We start from the raw sequence: 15439 nt of genomic DNA on the forward strand, positions 1-15439 counted from the left end.
GGATAATCGGCACATAGCATCCTGGCTGCTAAGGCACTTAGTCTTAATGCCGCTGGATCGGATGATGCTGGTGGGTCCCGCGGCGAAAACTGGCGAAAATCGCACATGAACTAAGGTAGTCTACGGAGACCGAACCACCGAATCAAAGGACACAATAGGGAAATCTCATCAAGTCAATTTCTGAGCCGTAGCCGAGATAAAAGAGCCGAGATACAAGGCATGTCATAATGTCCCTTACAACGCTCATGCCTTCCAGGCCTTGTACACGGTCTTGCATCCGAAAATCTGTCCCTTTTTCAAAAGCACCATCGGCCGCCATGCCGGCTCGTTGGGCGCATTGACATATCGGCTGGGTTCCACGCAGAAGCCGGCTCTAGCCACGCGCTGTGGCAGTCCGTCCATTGCGGGCACGTTGATGTATTTGCCCGTGTAGAACTGGAACGCGGGCTCGGTGCTGTGTACCTCCAGGTGCAGACCTGTGTCCGGGTGGCTGAACTGCGCCAGCAATTTTAAGGGCTGACTGCGCGTATCCAAAACGACCTTGGAGGGATCAGTCTCCATCAGGAACACATCGTCTATGTCAGGGTCGGCCGCGCCGAGGACGAAGGGCTTGGATACGTCCAGAGGGAATTTGTCGATGTTGCCAAGCGGGATACCGGTGGAGTCGACGGGCAGGTAGTCGGCGGTGGACAATTGGGCCTTGGTGCCTTCGATGGTAGGACCGTTGCCGAGGTTGAAATAACTACGCCCGACACAAATATTATCAACTATTGCGCTATGATAGAATCCTCCTGTTCACGGCGTGCAACTGCAAACTTACCTATGGTTGGTCATGTTGACAACCGTCTCCTCACACTCGTTCCCCACAAACTCAACCTCATACTCGGTAGTTAGGACTGTCTTGGAGCTGGGACTGTCGCCATCCTCGTTGCTGGCCGTGTACCAGACTCGCACTTCCACTGTGCCGGGGAAGCCTTCCTCGCCGTCCTTGCTGAGGTACTTGAACAGTAGGGCATCCTTGCCATCGCGCTTCACGGTCTGAGGGCCGTCAAAGACGCACTTGCCCCAGCCTTTCTCCCCGCCATGTAGTGAGTTGGGCCCGTTGTTTTTGGCCAAGGTGTAGTCCCGACCATTCAGGTTGTGGATGACGGCATCCTTGATTCTGTTGGCCACGCGACCTATTGTTGCGCCAAAGTGAGGCGAGTTGTATTTATCATATTGGTCCTGAGTGTTGAAACCAAGAACGAGGTTCTTCCCTCCGACGCGGAATTCCTGAATGATGGCTCCGAGAGGCAGAAATTTGAATCCAGATTCTTCAGACATGATGCTCGTCTTCCTGTCCTGCTTAGGATCCTGTCACTGCTTGGAAATGGACAATAATGAGGTTAAGTTTTCAATTTGGATATGATAGTGGTTGCAGAAAAGCGAGTTGATATGGAGTAACTACGTAACCCCGCAACACGCCGATCAGAGTGGGAGGACGGGAAAAAGCACCGGAGCCTGAATTGAGATGAAGCACAGGCTGGTTCATCATCTTTGGTGTCTAGTTGTCTAGTTGTCCTCATTTTTCGACGGCTAAATAGTCATAGTACCCATTGCAAGCCGCGAATTGACGAATAAAGGGTTAATATTGGAGGAATAAGTTTGTTGATGAGCGAGGGGCAGCTTTAGGCTAAAGATGTTGAACTCTGCCTAATCCGGTAGATTTCCGGCGTGTTGGTGCCTGAGGCAGAATATACATTCTATTCTGAGTTTGAACTCTTCCGCATGAGATGATGACACTGATGTACAGCACGGAGCATAGACCTCGTCAGAGTCAGACAAGTTTATATATAAAGAGCCGCCCCCGCTTGGACATTCTTTATGAGCCTCAAACAGTCTGTCCGAGCCTCATCCTCATTAAAAGAGCATTTGGTGGTATATGCGCAGTGCCTTTATATAATCTTCCCCTATCTTACCCTACAATTGACCTCTCGAGAATGCCGGCCGTTACACTTGTAAGAATCAAGCTATCTAATGTCTAAGAAGTACTTGAGCAGCTGACACAGTCGACAGACGTGGTATCTATCATCTAGTCTCTATTCTTCGTAGTCATGCTGTTGGTGCAAGTGAAGCATTCAAGCATCAGCACGGGTCGGCGATCACGGAGAGCGTCTACCCCGAACTTCCGAAATCCGAACCTGTCAGCTTGGGAGAAAATAAGCCAATAATAGTACCTAGATGCATAGATACTCCGCCGTCCTGCGGAATGCATGGCCTAGACTCCGAAGCTGAAATGATGATGACCGAATCCGAGAAGCTGCACTTAAGTTTTTCGAATCCATGAGTCTCTCTCGCATGGATGGGGGGGATGATTGAGTAAAAGTGGCTAGCTGTATGGCTAACTACTGTATCGATCTGTTTGCTCTACAAGGTACTACGAGAGTCTTTGTAAAGCACCGTGACTAATTAGTGTCATTGCGAGCTGAGGCTCCATTACAAAGCAAAGCCAGTAACGGACGGAGAAGATGTGCAATAGACTGATGGTACCTGTCCCAATTTCCACGATCCAGCGATGGACAAGAACCCACTATTCGCGGTCAATGCACTATGAGAATATCAGTACTTTGTCTCAGTGTGCTGTCTCGATGTCAATATGATATCAACAGCATGATCACATAGTGATATTAGTGATATTCCTTGCATCTGTCGTGACAGCAGACTGCACGACTACACAGGACCTCGGGCGTCGTGGAGACTGCAGCTTTTCACCGGTAGATACAGGAGAACAAGAAAATGGCTGACCTATCCATCCCAGCATTTCGCCGTCTTACGGAGGAAAGAGTCCTCTACGCAGTAGCCTATCCACTAGCAAGTAAAAATTTGTGCATGTGGACTGATAGAGTCAAGATTCCTAAAACAGGTGCCAAATTCCGATGGGAGATCGGGAACTGGGAACGAGCCACCAACTCTAAAAAGCTGGGTCGGCATGTCGGCATCTCGGACGTTTTTTACTTCTTCTGAATACTTTGGCTCCAGCCACCTGAGTCTAAGTCCAAAGTCCAAGCAAATGGAATAGTAATCATAAAGCGGACTGGGACTGTGAGGCTGGGTTCGGGCTGACCAGTTTGTCTTGATTGGGAGTCAAATGGAACTTTTTCACGGTGGGGAATCTTGGACCCTCCATTTCCCTCTTTCTTTTTTCTTTCCCTTTTCTTTTGTCTTGAGTCTTGACAACCGATCTTTAAATGAAACCATAATCATCCTTTGGAACATGGCAAGACTGACTCGCGGATCAACTATTGTGAACCATGATTTCTGTATTGTAAATGGAACCATTATGTATAGATAACCAAGAAGAAGAGACAGAATTGCGTACAAGCTACGAAACCCTGAATTTCAATCCTTGAACCTTCAAAAACAGTCACGAAGACGCCGATGAACTCTGATCTCGGAAAAAGCTGCAAATGCACGCTTTAATTGCTCAGCCAAGAAAAACAGATGGCTCATGAACCCTCCAGCTTACCAAGAACTACCTTACTGTTTGAGTTCGCCGAACGGATATAAAGAGTCCCCGTATGCGGCGGTGCATGACGTAATTCTCAGCCTGGTATTAGTCAAGCATGTCTCAACGTCACTCCGCACTTTCAGTTCCTGATCTGCATCGTCGTCCAATCATTCAACCATGATCCATGATCTAATGATGAGCCTTATATGAGCCAAAAAAAGGGGGTCGGCGATGTTGAGAGGAGTGATCATTGTTGTATCAAAGTTTGATTTGCTCACTATGGTGTAACACTGTCAGGCATGGAAAGCCTGAGTCAGACACCGAAACAAATGAACAAACATGATATGCACGTCAAAGTGAAAAATGAGAAAGGAAGATCTTCAAACGCCTCCATTAATGGTTCCATTATCCAAGACCTCCTGTTGTTTTATACCCAACGCCAAGCACCATTGGGCTACCAAATAGTGAGCTCTGAAAAAAAGACCTCCCACAGTAGACATGACGTAGACTGGAAATGAAATGAAGAGAAGAAAACTGTACAATATGCGGAGATGGCCCACTAGATGGACGTTATCTCTGTCGGATTCGGATTCAGAAATTGATTGAAATCCTCGTAGTCACTCTTCGTATCCATGAACGAGGCCGATGTCACGCAGTTTATTGGAATCTGCCGGTTGAACATCGGTGATGATAACTGATCATCGAATGAAAGACTGGTAAAGTCGGAAGGCCCCATCATGTCCATGTCGTCAAAGGTTCCGAAGCTGCTGTTAGGCCACTGCGGTGGACCTTGCAAGGCGATGGGATTTACTACCCCCTGCATCGACAAGGGGGCAATGTATGCCGGATTGTGGGGAGCCATCTGGGGTTCAGGCTTGATCGTCGGTGCCTGGGTACGCGATGCTGGGCTGAGATTTGGAGGCGTGGGAGGAAGTTGATGTCGTGAGAAGGCGTCTGCAAAGCGCGATGTTGTGATGGGCGATTGCGCACTCTCGGAACTGCCATCTGATGAATCTTGCCGTTGCATGTGGCCGGCATTCTGCTTCCACAATTCCTGCTGCATGACCTCGGTGTTCTCCTCGAAGCGTTCGCCTTTAGTTTGATCGAGAGCGCCAAGCCGTGTGAGTAGATCATGCGTCAGAGGGTGGCCGTTTGCTTCGCATTTCAACGGCTCTCCCGGCCAGCCTTCACGCTCGCTGGAGCGTCGATATAGTTCCTGAAGACCATACACCAGCCAAGCCTGTTGCTGCTCCAACATCTCAACGTACCTGTAAGCAAGACATACATTAGCATTGTTAATGTTCGACCCTCCCCGCATGCAAGTTGCCAAAGGTGCAAGCTCACCCCTTGGGGTACACTTTATCATGAGCCTTCTTCCTCTCGCCAAAGACGCAGATGGCATTGTCTGCCCTACACCGTCCACATGGATTGGCACCGTCACACTGCACTGGGTCAGCGCCTCAGAGCGCGCTGATGCTTGCTTCTGGACCGTGGCCTGCTTACCTTTGATTTCTTCAATCTACATCGATCGCACGCCTTACACACCCTCTTGCGAACATTGCTGTCCGAATGTGAGTGGTCCGATGTGGGTGACGATTGACGTGCCGTCATTATGTGGTATAGGAAGTATCAACTAAAGTAAGATGCCGTTGACACCAACGAAGGCGCGTGCGATTGTAGTGCAACGCCGAACGAAAACTATATCCGGCTATTTTAGACCCCTACTTCCGGGGGTAAAACAACAGCAATGGTTGTTGAAGGTCGATGGACGGTAAGATCGGTCAATGATATGACGGACTGGTCGAATGGTGGGGGTAAAGAGCTTAAGTAAACGGAGAATAGATGAGCTCACGAGCCAGTCCCAACAGCCGACAGAGGAATGAAGATGTAATGGAGGGTCGGACAGAACTGGATGGACCCAAGGAAGTGCCAGCAAAGGTTGCAGCGATAAGAAAGACAGTGGATTATATAACAAAAGGGTCTGGAGCTGCTGGTTATAGGTAGTTATCCACTGATCCAAGGTAAAGTAGTAGTAAGTAGGGTAAGGTAGTAGTAGTAGTAGTAGTATACTAATAGAGCAGAGGAGCTATGAAGGAGGGAGGACCGACAGCTTTTTAACTAGATTCTGAGGTGATGATTATTATTATTGGGAAGATTATGATTAATACTTGAGATATTTCTTGATTATTCGAAATTTCTAAGGGAATGAGTAATATTTACTCTTTGTGATTAGCTTCGAAAGTACCAATTGGCAATAACCATCCCGAAGCTGCGTCGAACATCTACAGCAAGGCAAGGCAAGGCAGTAGTGTATCCGTTCTACTTGACGCAGCGCCCAAGACTCCAAGAGACCCAGCAGGGCCCAGTAGGCCCAAAGAGGAAATATGGATCTAGGCTAGCTGTGTTCGATGATCCTTAGACTTTGCAGTACATGGTAATACGAGGCAGTGACCTGGTGTATCATACTCCGTACAGAGTACAATACCTTACGAGTAGCTGTTCATCAATGTGGAGGTATGATCTATTCACACTTACTTTAGTATTGATATTTTTCCCAGGCATCAAAATAAATGGAATAACTAAAGCTATTCTGTACTTCATCAAAATGACCAAATCACATTATGGAATCTTTGAGAGGAATACAGAATGTGTCAAAGGTAGATGCTGAGATACTTTACCTTACACCGCAGGAAATTCGGGTACAGAACAGCTGGTGTCCGTTTATGATACAGTATTCGGAACCGGAGACTTGAAACGGGCCTCGGAGATGTCCCGGCCAAATGTTTCCTTGATTTCAAATTTCCTCTTACAGGCATTTGCTCGTCTCTGCATTTTTATTTTCTTTTCTTTATTTTCTTTATTTTTCTTTTTTTACTTTCTCAGTAGCAGTCTGACAAAGTTTTCGGAAGATGCAGTAAAAGCAATTCCGTATATCCGGGTCTGGTTGATCATCAGCTCTACCATCAGATAACAATAATACGGAGAAATGCAGAACCATCTGTTAGAATAGATATATTGACTCTCGAGGTAGAAAACACAGGATCAATTCTCCGATCCTGATGATGCCTCACTCTGTCATGATCACACTCCTTCAGGTACATCAAGCGCTCTTGTATCAACATTACAGCATACTGGACCCATCAAGCAGAATAGTTCGGCGTAGACGCATAATTATGGCATTACTATCATAAAGGTGTTCATAAAGCCAGTTCTTATTCTCGAGTCTTCTTCTCGGCACATGGCTGCCGATCGTTTCTTCTCTCACCCGGACAACTCACTCTCAACTGCTTCAGCGATCAGCATAGTAGTAGTAAACCAACCAACTATACGGAGTAGTTATGCGTCTTCCGCTGAATCATCGGTTCGAGGTCATGAGCTCTCTTCTGGATATGCAGATACTCCTCATTAAAAGCTTAGCGGCAGACCGGCTCTAATACCTGTACGGAGTAAATAATCCGTAGTATGTACTTCATTGCGAGCACAATTTCAGGACATGGTCTGCTTCCCCTGCCTTATGATACTAAGGTACGGGGTAAAGATAATACACGACACCGAGAGCTATTCGCCGAGGTGTCTTCTAGCTTGACCTCTACCTAAACATGATATATGTTCTATCGTTCTATTGCCCATCTAGTCCGTTCTCGCGGAAATCAAAGCCGCCTTAGTGTTATCTCCAGTCAATGACGTTAACATCATGGATGCAAATCGCTGATCATGTCATGACTGCTGTTGATGATTCGCCAATGCCCCTTACAGTGTTTCGGTATTTTGACTCCGCGGAGGACCAACCTAGAACCTCCTTGCAATCTGGGAACAGCCAATTGAAGACCCATTGATCAGAGTCGACTTCTTCTTTACCTTTACCTAGAGAGGTACTGAGGGCTGAGTGCTGAATGCCGAATGCTGACTTCATGTTTGCGCCACATGTCCAGGATATCCCTGACATAGAGTTTCAGTTTGCAATCTCAGTGATGATCGATGATTCGGACATCTTTTTTAATGTCTCACACTATTTGCATATCCTGTTATTTTCAATTGCCACATGATATCTCCCTGGCCTAGGACGATCAATTATCCTGAATTTACGCTTATCTTATCGAACGTTGATGTCAGATAGATGATGAAAGTCCACCATTGGATTGGCCAGACTCAAGGTCTCAGTTGGGTGTAGGTAGGTAGCCTTATATTGATCGGAACCACAAGCCGTTGACCCACCGGGTTAGAAATCGCTCGAGTTGCGTGACAGTTGCACAGGAAATAAGCTTGACTCCAGCAAATATGCTCGGTTACCCCTGCTTATGCCGAGGTTGGTCGATTGATGACTGACTTCATTCTTTCGTGATTGATGCTGCGTTGGCACACACATCGAGTCCATCTGGCCTATCAACACTGTACAAAAGCGCAAAGAAATGGTGGGAATACGGATGTCCAAGGAATTTATCACGAATACATGATCAAGAATGGAAAAGCATCGCCGGTCGACAGGCGGATGACCGGGGTATAAAGAAAAAACAGAAGATAAGAAAAGAGATAAAGGAATGATACAATCGAACGGATAATTATGTCAAATCAGCAGCAAAGCAGGCGTCTCCATATACTTGGTTTGTCGGGCTCCCCTTTCGATACCACCGCTTCGCCTTTGGACTCGCCATTCTGATCTTCCGGCTTGGGTGCAGCACGCTTACTGCTCTTGGTTCCGAAGATTGACAGACGGCTGAACGGGGATCTCGCATCTTTGGATGGCTTAGCGGCGATGGTCTCATCGGTCGTCTGCTCGGCAGGTTGTTGCGTAGTCGCAGACGCTGTGGCCTGGCCAGGATTCGCCGTCGCCTGGTTCTGCTGGTAATGTAGTCGACGAGCTTCGATAACACGACGGACGATGACTGCAATGGCGTCAGATCAATAGGCCGTCTCACATGGGCAGCCTTGATACTGCCAGAGGAGGTGTTACATACGGGCAAATGTCTCTTCAATGTTCACCATATCTCTCGCGCTTGTCTCCATGAACCCACAACCATGCTTGCGGGCATATTCCAGTCCCTCCCTAGCAGGGATGACGCGATTTTCCTTGAGGTCGCACTTGTTGCCAGCGACGATCTTGACCGGAGGAGGCATGCCGACTTCCACGCCGCGTGCGCTGTCCCCGAGTTCCTTCAATAAGCGAGCATTGTCTTCCGCACGTTGCTCTGCCTCGATATCAATCAGACCCATGAAGTAATCCAATGCGCTCAGGCTCGATGCACTGGTGATGTCGTAGACGAGCAGAAACGCGTCCGACCTCAGGTTGGACAGCGCAAACAGCCCTCTATACTCCTCCTGGCCGGCAGTATCGGTGATGGATAAGAAATAGGGAATGCCATCGATCAGGCGTGTTACCGAATAAGAATCTTCTATTAGTCCTCCGAGGAATCAAGATGGGCGTTAGAGAAGATCACGCGTCGACGACGGAAGAAGAATTGAAGTCAGGGTACGGGTACTGCTTTACCGATGGTAGGGTCATATCTTTTTAAGGTTGTCGCGATATGTCAGTCATTTTTGTCTCGCACGTTCCGATTTGTTTCAAGGGGGATACTCACTCGTTGACCCATTGGCTCCGCACCAGTCGCAAAGTGATGGACGATTTACCTGTCAACCACGACAGATCAGTGTCACTCTTTCTCGGTAGTGGAAGCTATCCCTCTCCCTGTCCAGCGCGAGAGGATTGCGAAGTCTTGGAAATCTTCACTGGCAAAAAGCGGAAAAACATACCGCAGCCACCATCGCCGCAAATTGTAATGGAGATTTTGTCTGGCTCGTCTTCCATTGTGTCTTGCATTGTATACCGAAATGGATGCTGAATTTTTAGCTGTCAGTAGAGGAGATGTTTATTTTGCGTGATACATCAAGAATTTTGAGAAAAGGCCGACTAGGTGACGAGCAAAACGAGGAGGTAGGTAGGTAGGTAGGTAGAATCGCAATCTCTATGGATTGATGATTGAGCAGGAGAGCCAAAACTGAGTGAATATTCACATTGAAGCTTCTTCTTCTGTTGCAATATGCCTAAGAAACGACTTGGACCTCGACTCCTGAGACGAGCGATCAAAAGGAGAGACGCCGCCAGAGACGGCGCGACGCCAAAGCTCCCCTTTCGGTGTTTGATGCCCATCTGCAATTTCCACTTATCTTATCAGGGATCATACAAAGGATATGCTTATATAGGAAGGTAAGTATGGGGAGAATAGTAGTCTACTCAATAAGATGACATGGATAATCTGGGGATGTTACTTCTGATAGGACATGTTTACTTCCACTTGCAGCAAGGTCGAGATGTACCGGTAGATACAGAGGACAGAGAAACTGTATGTAGTAAAGCCTCAATCAAGGATTAAGCTCTTCACAAGTATTACATCCTCTCGGTAACTTCAACCTCAACCGGTCCCTGAAGCTCTGGGGACTCGTCGTTTTTCCTTTTGGAATATTATCGAGGTACATGATATTTTGCCTCCACGAGCCCCTTTTGCCTCCTCAACTGATCTGTCACACCCGAGTTCGATACGTCAAGTTGATCAATTGAGTTCAATGTCTCCGTGTCTCTGCTTATTGGCAGTCTGCAGTTATTCTGTTCACAGAAACAGAATGAATCCTCTATCTACTGCCTCAACATATGTACTCGCCCCTCAGTCGTATTCGATGAAAACTACGGAATCTACATCCGTCCATCCAGCGCTGAGCATTTCGTCTGGACGGTCGCTTCATCGCTTCATCTCTTGGGTACCTTATAGGTACTCCGCATATCTTTCCTCTGCTCATCCTCTGTTCTGTGCGGTTACTGTTGTATAGCCAATTCTCCTGTTGTGATCTTCAAGGTGAACCTTCTTCAATTCCCTTGGATGATTCTTGTTATTATCATGGGACTCCGCTTTGCTTCTTTTAGTGCACAAAGGAACTAATATACTCCCAGATTCCCAGCAACTCCACAGATGCACCTCCAGTCTGTACATCGTCTATAAATCCGGACTTTCTGCTGCTTGATTCAGACAGAACTTCTGGATTCGCTTACAGGGCTACCAATCATTGGCCCTTGGAGGAATGTCTACTATCGTGGGCTAGTTTTCGAGGCGTCCTCGCTGTGTAGATGGGATCCGCTTATTGGCGAGAACAACCTCCCATCGAATCGATCGAACGTCGACTTATCTCTTGAGATGGCCAACAACTTCAATAATGGCGAGTACTACGGCGATATTCCATTCCCCATGGCTCCCTCGACCTCGGGTAGCCAGTCCAGCACCTCTCATCCCGCCCTTGACTCTAGCAACGCCGAGATGATGATGACATTTGCGCCTTTGGATCCACTCCTAATGGGGGACTTCGCTTTCTCCGAATCTCATGGATCAGGTATGCTGTTGAGCAGCATGTCGGCCGACGAGCTGCTCCCTTCTACCTCGCCCCGACTGCCCGCGGCCCCTGCGCCGTTAGCTGACCATCTGTCCAATGCATTGTTCGTGTATGACCCGCTCTCCGGCATGGGGAACTCCTTGCCCATGGCACTGGACACAGCAAGTGCATTTGCCTACGACCCCTCTTCCGTATACCAACCACCCGCCTTGATGTTTGAACAGACATTCAATGGGCAGCCGATGCATCAGCTTCCTTCCTTCCAGAACCAGACCCTGAGCCTAGACCCAACTGCATCCTATTCTGCTACCGTGCAAGCGCATCCATCGAGCAGAAACTCTTACTGGACATCCTCGGTTGATGCGAAAGAAACCACCAGCATGGCCCAAGCCACGTCCATGGTCCGCAGATCAACCAACGCTTCGAAATCGACCGATTCTTCACGAAGCCAGCAGTTACCGCACAGGCGACGCCAGCATCTTCAAGCCCCTACAACACAGGTTTCTTCTCACCGTTACATTCAGCCCAAGAGGCCATCGCCCATGAAAAGTGCGTCTTCTTTTTACTGTGTTACGTGTGTCGCGCATGAACAGAATGTGGACTGACATGGGATTTCACAGCTTCGATCAAGTCGGCGACCACAGGTGAGATCACTCCTTATAACAGCATATATTCGAGCAGCGGCATTGACATGATGAGTATATTGGTAAGATCATTCCGGCTTGCCATCCGACGGCTTGAATGCTACCATGTGTACAATCTAACTTCAGCCAGGCCGAGGTTGTCTCGAGACCCGACCCCAAGATTGACATCGGCGCTGTTGATTTGTCATGTGCATTTGCATTATGCGACATCCACCAGGAGGATCATCCTATCATTTATGTATCGGAGGCTTTTGTGCGGCTGACCGGTTACACTCTGGAAGAGATTGTTGGCCAGAATTGCCGTTTTCTTCAGGACCCCAGTGGTGTGGTCCAGCAGGGCATGCCCCGGAAGTTCGTCGATCAACATACCGCATTTCGATTGCGGTCTACAATACAGCACCGTGGAGAAATCCAGGCCACCATCATTAACTACAGAAAGGGCGGTCAGCCGTTCATGAATCTGATCACAATGATTCCTGTTCGGTGGAATTCGCCTGATTACCGATTCTATGTCGGGTTCCAGGTTGATCTCGTGGAGAGGCCCGATGCCGTCACGAGCAGAAATCCAGGTATCTTCCAGATGCTCTCGTTTGCAGTCGATGACCCAGATTGACCAAATGTGACAGATGGTACTTACATGATCAACTACCAGCGCAAGCAGCTGCCTAATTACGTGGCGCCGCCCTCGGACATCCATCGGATGCATCCGGGCTTTGCCACGTACTTTAGTTCCGACCAGGTCTCGACGATACTGGACAACTTGGACACTTCTGACCAGACCTACCAGCAGTATGTGGACCGCGTTCTAGTCGAGAACGCCGATGATGTCATTCATGTACTCTCTTTCGACAGTGAATTGCTGTACCTATCTCCATCTTGTCGGAACGTCCTCGAGTACGATCCAAATGAGTTGATAGGCAAGACACTATCGACAATCTGCCATCCCAGTGATATCGGTCCTGTCATACGCGATCTCCGATCCTGCACCAACTCTGACCCGGTCAGTGTCATGTACCGAGTCCGGACAAAGTATAGCGGGTACATGTGGTTTGAAAGTCACGGCTCGTGGCACATTGGCGACCGCGGCCGGCAATATATGGTGATGACAGGCCGGGTCTGCCCCGTCTATCACCTGGACCAGCTCGCAAACATTGGAGATGGCCGGTTAGCCGAGAACGATCTGTGGGCCAAGCTCTCCATCTCTGGCATCATTCTCTTCATGTCCTCGAAGGCTCGACCAGTGCTCGGCCGAGTTCCCGAAGATCTGGTCGGTAAAGGCATTCAGGACCTGATCCCAGCCGATGCCCGGCTGGATGCAAAACAGGCTTTGGAGGTGGCTCGCACTGGCCAGCAGACGAGCTTTAACCATAAAATCCGGCACAAAAAGGGTCACATGTTGCAGGCCCAAACCACCTTGTACCCTGGAGACACTAAGGAAGGGGAGAAACCTTCATTCTTGGTCGCCCAGCTGCGTTTCCCCAAATCACCGCAGACTGCTCTCGGGACGGATAAGGTTGTACCTGCAAATATCACCGCTACACTTTCCGGGAACACTGGAGTAACTGGAAGAAGAAACATCACTGCGGCAGGCCAACCGACTTCCGACAAGTTGGCACTAGTGGGTTCCAAATTGCCATCCGGTGATCAATACGTGCCGGCTCTTGATGAACCAATACTGTTCGCCGAGTTGAACACGGCACGAGGCTCGAGCTGGCAATCTGAGCTCCGCGAACTGGAGAAACAGAACCGCACCTTGTCCGACGAGGTCCAGCGCCTCCTTGCGCGGAGGAAGAAGCGCAAGAGAAAGCAGAGCATTGTCCCCGTCGAAAAGACATGCGCCATGTGCCAGACCCGGACCACGCCCGAATGGCGTAGAGGTCCCAGTGGCAACCGCGATCTTTGCAACAGCTGTGGGCTGCGATGGGCCAAGCAGGTCCGCAATGCGATACAGAAAAAAGTCCCGGCCACCTAGACTTACTTCTCACTACGGTTCGTTCTTGTTTCACGCGATTTATTATACGAACCTCGATTGCAAGCGTTCTGTCTGGTTTTCGTTTTCTTGATTTTCGTGCGGTATTTTAGAAGCGGATGGTCTTTCAACAAATGGATGGGGGTTTTTTCACCAGGCATAGGCGTCCATGGGCCATATGATCGGATTAGCTGGGTCTGGGCACGAAGTGAGATGAACTCTTAATAACGATATGATTGATGATGAGTGTATAGTACGATATACGTGTTTTCGGGCCGAACCGGCTGGAAGAAATATAAGTAGCTGAAAAGTTACAACATTTCAAGGGCAACGCCAGCCACAACGACCTATGTCCTACGGTATTTTCCATAGAAACAATCAAGCCATGAAAATCATGGGCCTGTTATTCGATCCGTGACCTTCTCAAGTAATCACGAACCGCTAAGGTATCTTTCGGTTCTAGTCCATATCATGCGCCAGAGATCTTCTATCAAGTAATCTACATGAATAAATAGACTTGCGGGCCTTACGCCCTTTCCAGCCATCGTTCCAACCACCGTCTCTCCTCCCTCTCTGCCTCCCAACCCTCCTTGTCGTCCGCAACGCCCACGCCCCCTCGCTCCTCGACCGCAATGCTGACCTCCGCCGCCTCCATGGCCGGGACCCCTCCCCCCTGCCGGATCAACTCATCATCCAGCGCCAGGTACTCCACATAGCGTCGCAGTCGCGGCCGATACAACCAGGAGACCAACGCCGGGGGCCGGGTATGCGTCCGCACGAGCCCCAACGCCGCACACGCCTGCAGAATATCCTGGGCCGAGGCCTTCTCGACCCAACCGGCGTGTGCAAACTCGCGGGCCAACAGCTCAAGCTCGGCGTCCGAGCCGGCCGCGGGGCCCGTAACGGAGCCTCGCGACTGCGCCTGGTGGGCGGCGAGGGCGGCGCGTTTCCGGGCCGCGCGCTGCAGCCGGGCCTTCTTGATCTGCTGCGGGACGCGGCAGGTGAAAGGGGTGACGGCGTTGCCCAGGAACAGGACGGCGAGCGGAGTCAACTCGCCGCAGACGATCAGGATGAGGCCGAAGGGGATCATGCGGCGGACGTCGTAGGCGGCGCGGCGGACGAGCTGGAAGTTGGCGCGGCTGAGGCGTTGGGAGTGCACGGCTGTACGGAAAGGTGTGGTCTTGCTGTCGGTGGTGGAGGTGGAGGGTGCTGGGGGAGGCGAGATGGGCAGGTAGGCGGGTAGACCGAGTGAGCGGCGGAGGGGGAGCGAGGCGCGGTAGTTGTGGTAGACGTTTTTGAGGCCCGTCTTGTAGAAGGACAGGTAGGCGCGGCCCAGCGCGACGTAGCGTTTCAGCTTGTCGGCCGGTCCGGCCGACGCGGACACAGGCTCTGGAAGGTTGAGGTCTGCTGGCCGGGTGCTCGGCGGAGGGTTGACATCGTTGGCGAGAGAAGTGGTCGCCGTTGAGGAGGTGGACGGGACAATGGGGGAGGCCGGCTGGGCACACGATGGGGATCGTGTATGTGATTTCGGTGATGATGATGGGCTGGCGTAGCCGCGAGTCAAAAGGCTATAGCAATTGCGAATGGCGGCAGGTTGATAGCGGAGGTGCTGATGTTGAACCAGGGATGATGCCATGGCGGTGATGGCCGGGCAATTGCCCCGCATTCGCAGGGCTGTGCGAGTCGAAGAGGTCGATGGCATCGTTAAAGATCTTAGATTAGAGACATATTGACAAGATTGAGGAAGGAAGCGGCGAAGCGTTGGCGTGTGTGAGATGCTGACGTGACGCTGCGATTGTTGACAGGTGGAAATAGTTGGGTGCCTCAGGCAGCAGCATATTGTCCAGGCACCACGGCTGCAAGGCCTCAATCATCACGTCGGAAATAGTTTTCTAGGCTACGAACATGTCATTGCTTTGGAATCTATTGCAAAGTTCCCTATCGCTGGGGAAAGAGATGTTATAT

General features: G+C 49.9%; 5 protein-coding genes across 5 annotated transcripts; 1 reads left to right on the forward strand and 4 right to left on the reverse strand.

The window, feature by feature from the left end:
- Nucleotides 1-243: 243 nt before the first annotated feature.
- On the reverse strand, nucleotides 244-1323 carry Aspvir_005063 (aldose epimerase family protein; the record flags this gene model as incomplete). The annotated part of the gene is made up of 2 exons (XM_043268282.1): nucleotides 244-742; nucleotides 821-1323. 2 exons carry the CDS (start codon nucleotides 1321-1323, stop codon nucleotides 244-246), a joined length of 1002 nt encoding a protein of 333 aa, XP_043124217.1.
- A 2723-nt stretch (nucleotides 1324-4046) lies between these two features.
- Nucleotides 4047-5098, reverse strand: Aspvir_005064 (Zn(II)2Cys6 transcription factor domain-containing protein; the record flags this gene model as incomplete). The annotated part of the gene is made up of 3 exons (XM_043268283.1): nucleotides 4047-4755; nucleotides 4832-4929; nucleotides 4991-5098. 3 exons carry the CDS (start codon nucleotides 5096-5098, stop codon nucleotides 4047-4049), a joined length of 915 nt encoding a protein of 304 aa, XP_043124218.1.
- Nucleotides 5099-8056: 2958 nt separating this feature from the next.
- Nucleotides 8057-9302, reverse strand: Aspvir_005065 (putative RAS small monomeric GTPase; the record flags this gene model as incomplete). Its single annotated transcript, XM_043268284.1, has 3 exons — nucleotides 8057-8370; nucleotides 8443-8877; nucleotides 9236-9302. The coding sequence occupies 3 exons, from the start codon at nucleotides 9300-9302 to the stop codon at nucleotides 8057-8059; spliced, it is 816 nt and encodes a 271-aa protein (XP_043124219.1).
- A 1366-nt stretch (nucleotides 9303-10668) lies between these two features.
- Nucleotides 10669-13477, forward strand: lreA (GATA transcription factor LreA; the record flags this gene model as incomplete). The annotated part of the gene is made up of 4 exons (XM_043268285.1): nucleotides 10669-11410; nucleotides 11482-11567; nucleotides 11636-12074; nucleotides 12132-13477. 4 exons carry the CDS (start codon nucleotides 10669-10671, stop codon nucleotides 13475-13477), a joined length of 2613 nt encoding a protein of 870 aa, XP_043124220.1.
- A 523-nt stretch (nucleotides 13478-14000) lies between these two features.
- On the reverse strand, nucleotides 14001-15176 carry Aspvir_005067 (uncharacterized protein; the record flags this gene model as incomplete). Its single annotated transcript, XM_043268286.1, has 1 exon — nucleotides 14001-15176. One exon carries the CDS (start codon nucleotides 15174-15176, stop codon nucleotides 14001-14003), a length of 1176 nt encoding a protein of 391 aa, XP_043124221.1.
- Nucleotides 15177-15439: the final 263 nt, after the last annotated feature.

This window comes from Aspergillus viridinutans (genome assembly GCF_018404265.1).
Source record: "Aspergillus viridinutans IFM 47045 DNA, scaffold_3, whole genome shotgun sequence".
NCBI classification, from domain to species: domain Eukaryota; kingdom Fungi; phylum Ascomycota; class Eurotiomycetes; order Eurotiales; family Aspergillaceae; genus Aspergillus; species Aspergillus viridinutans.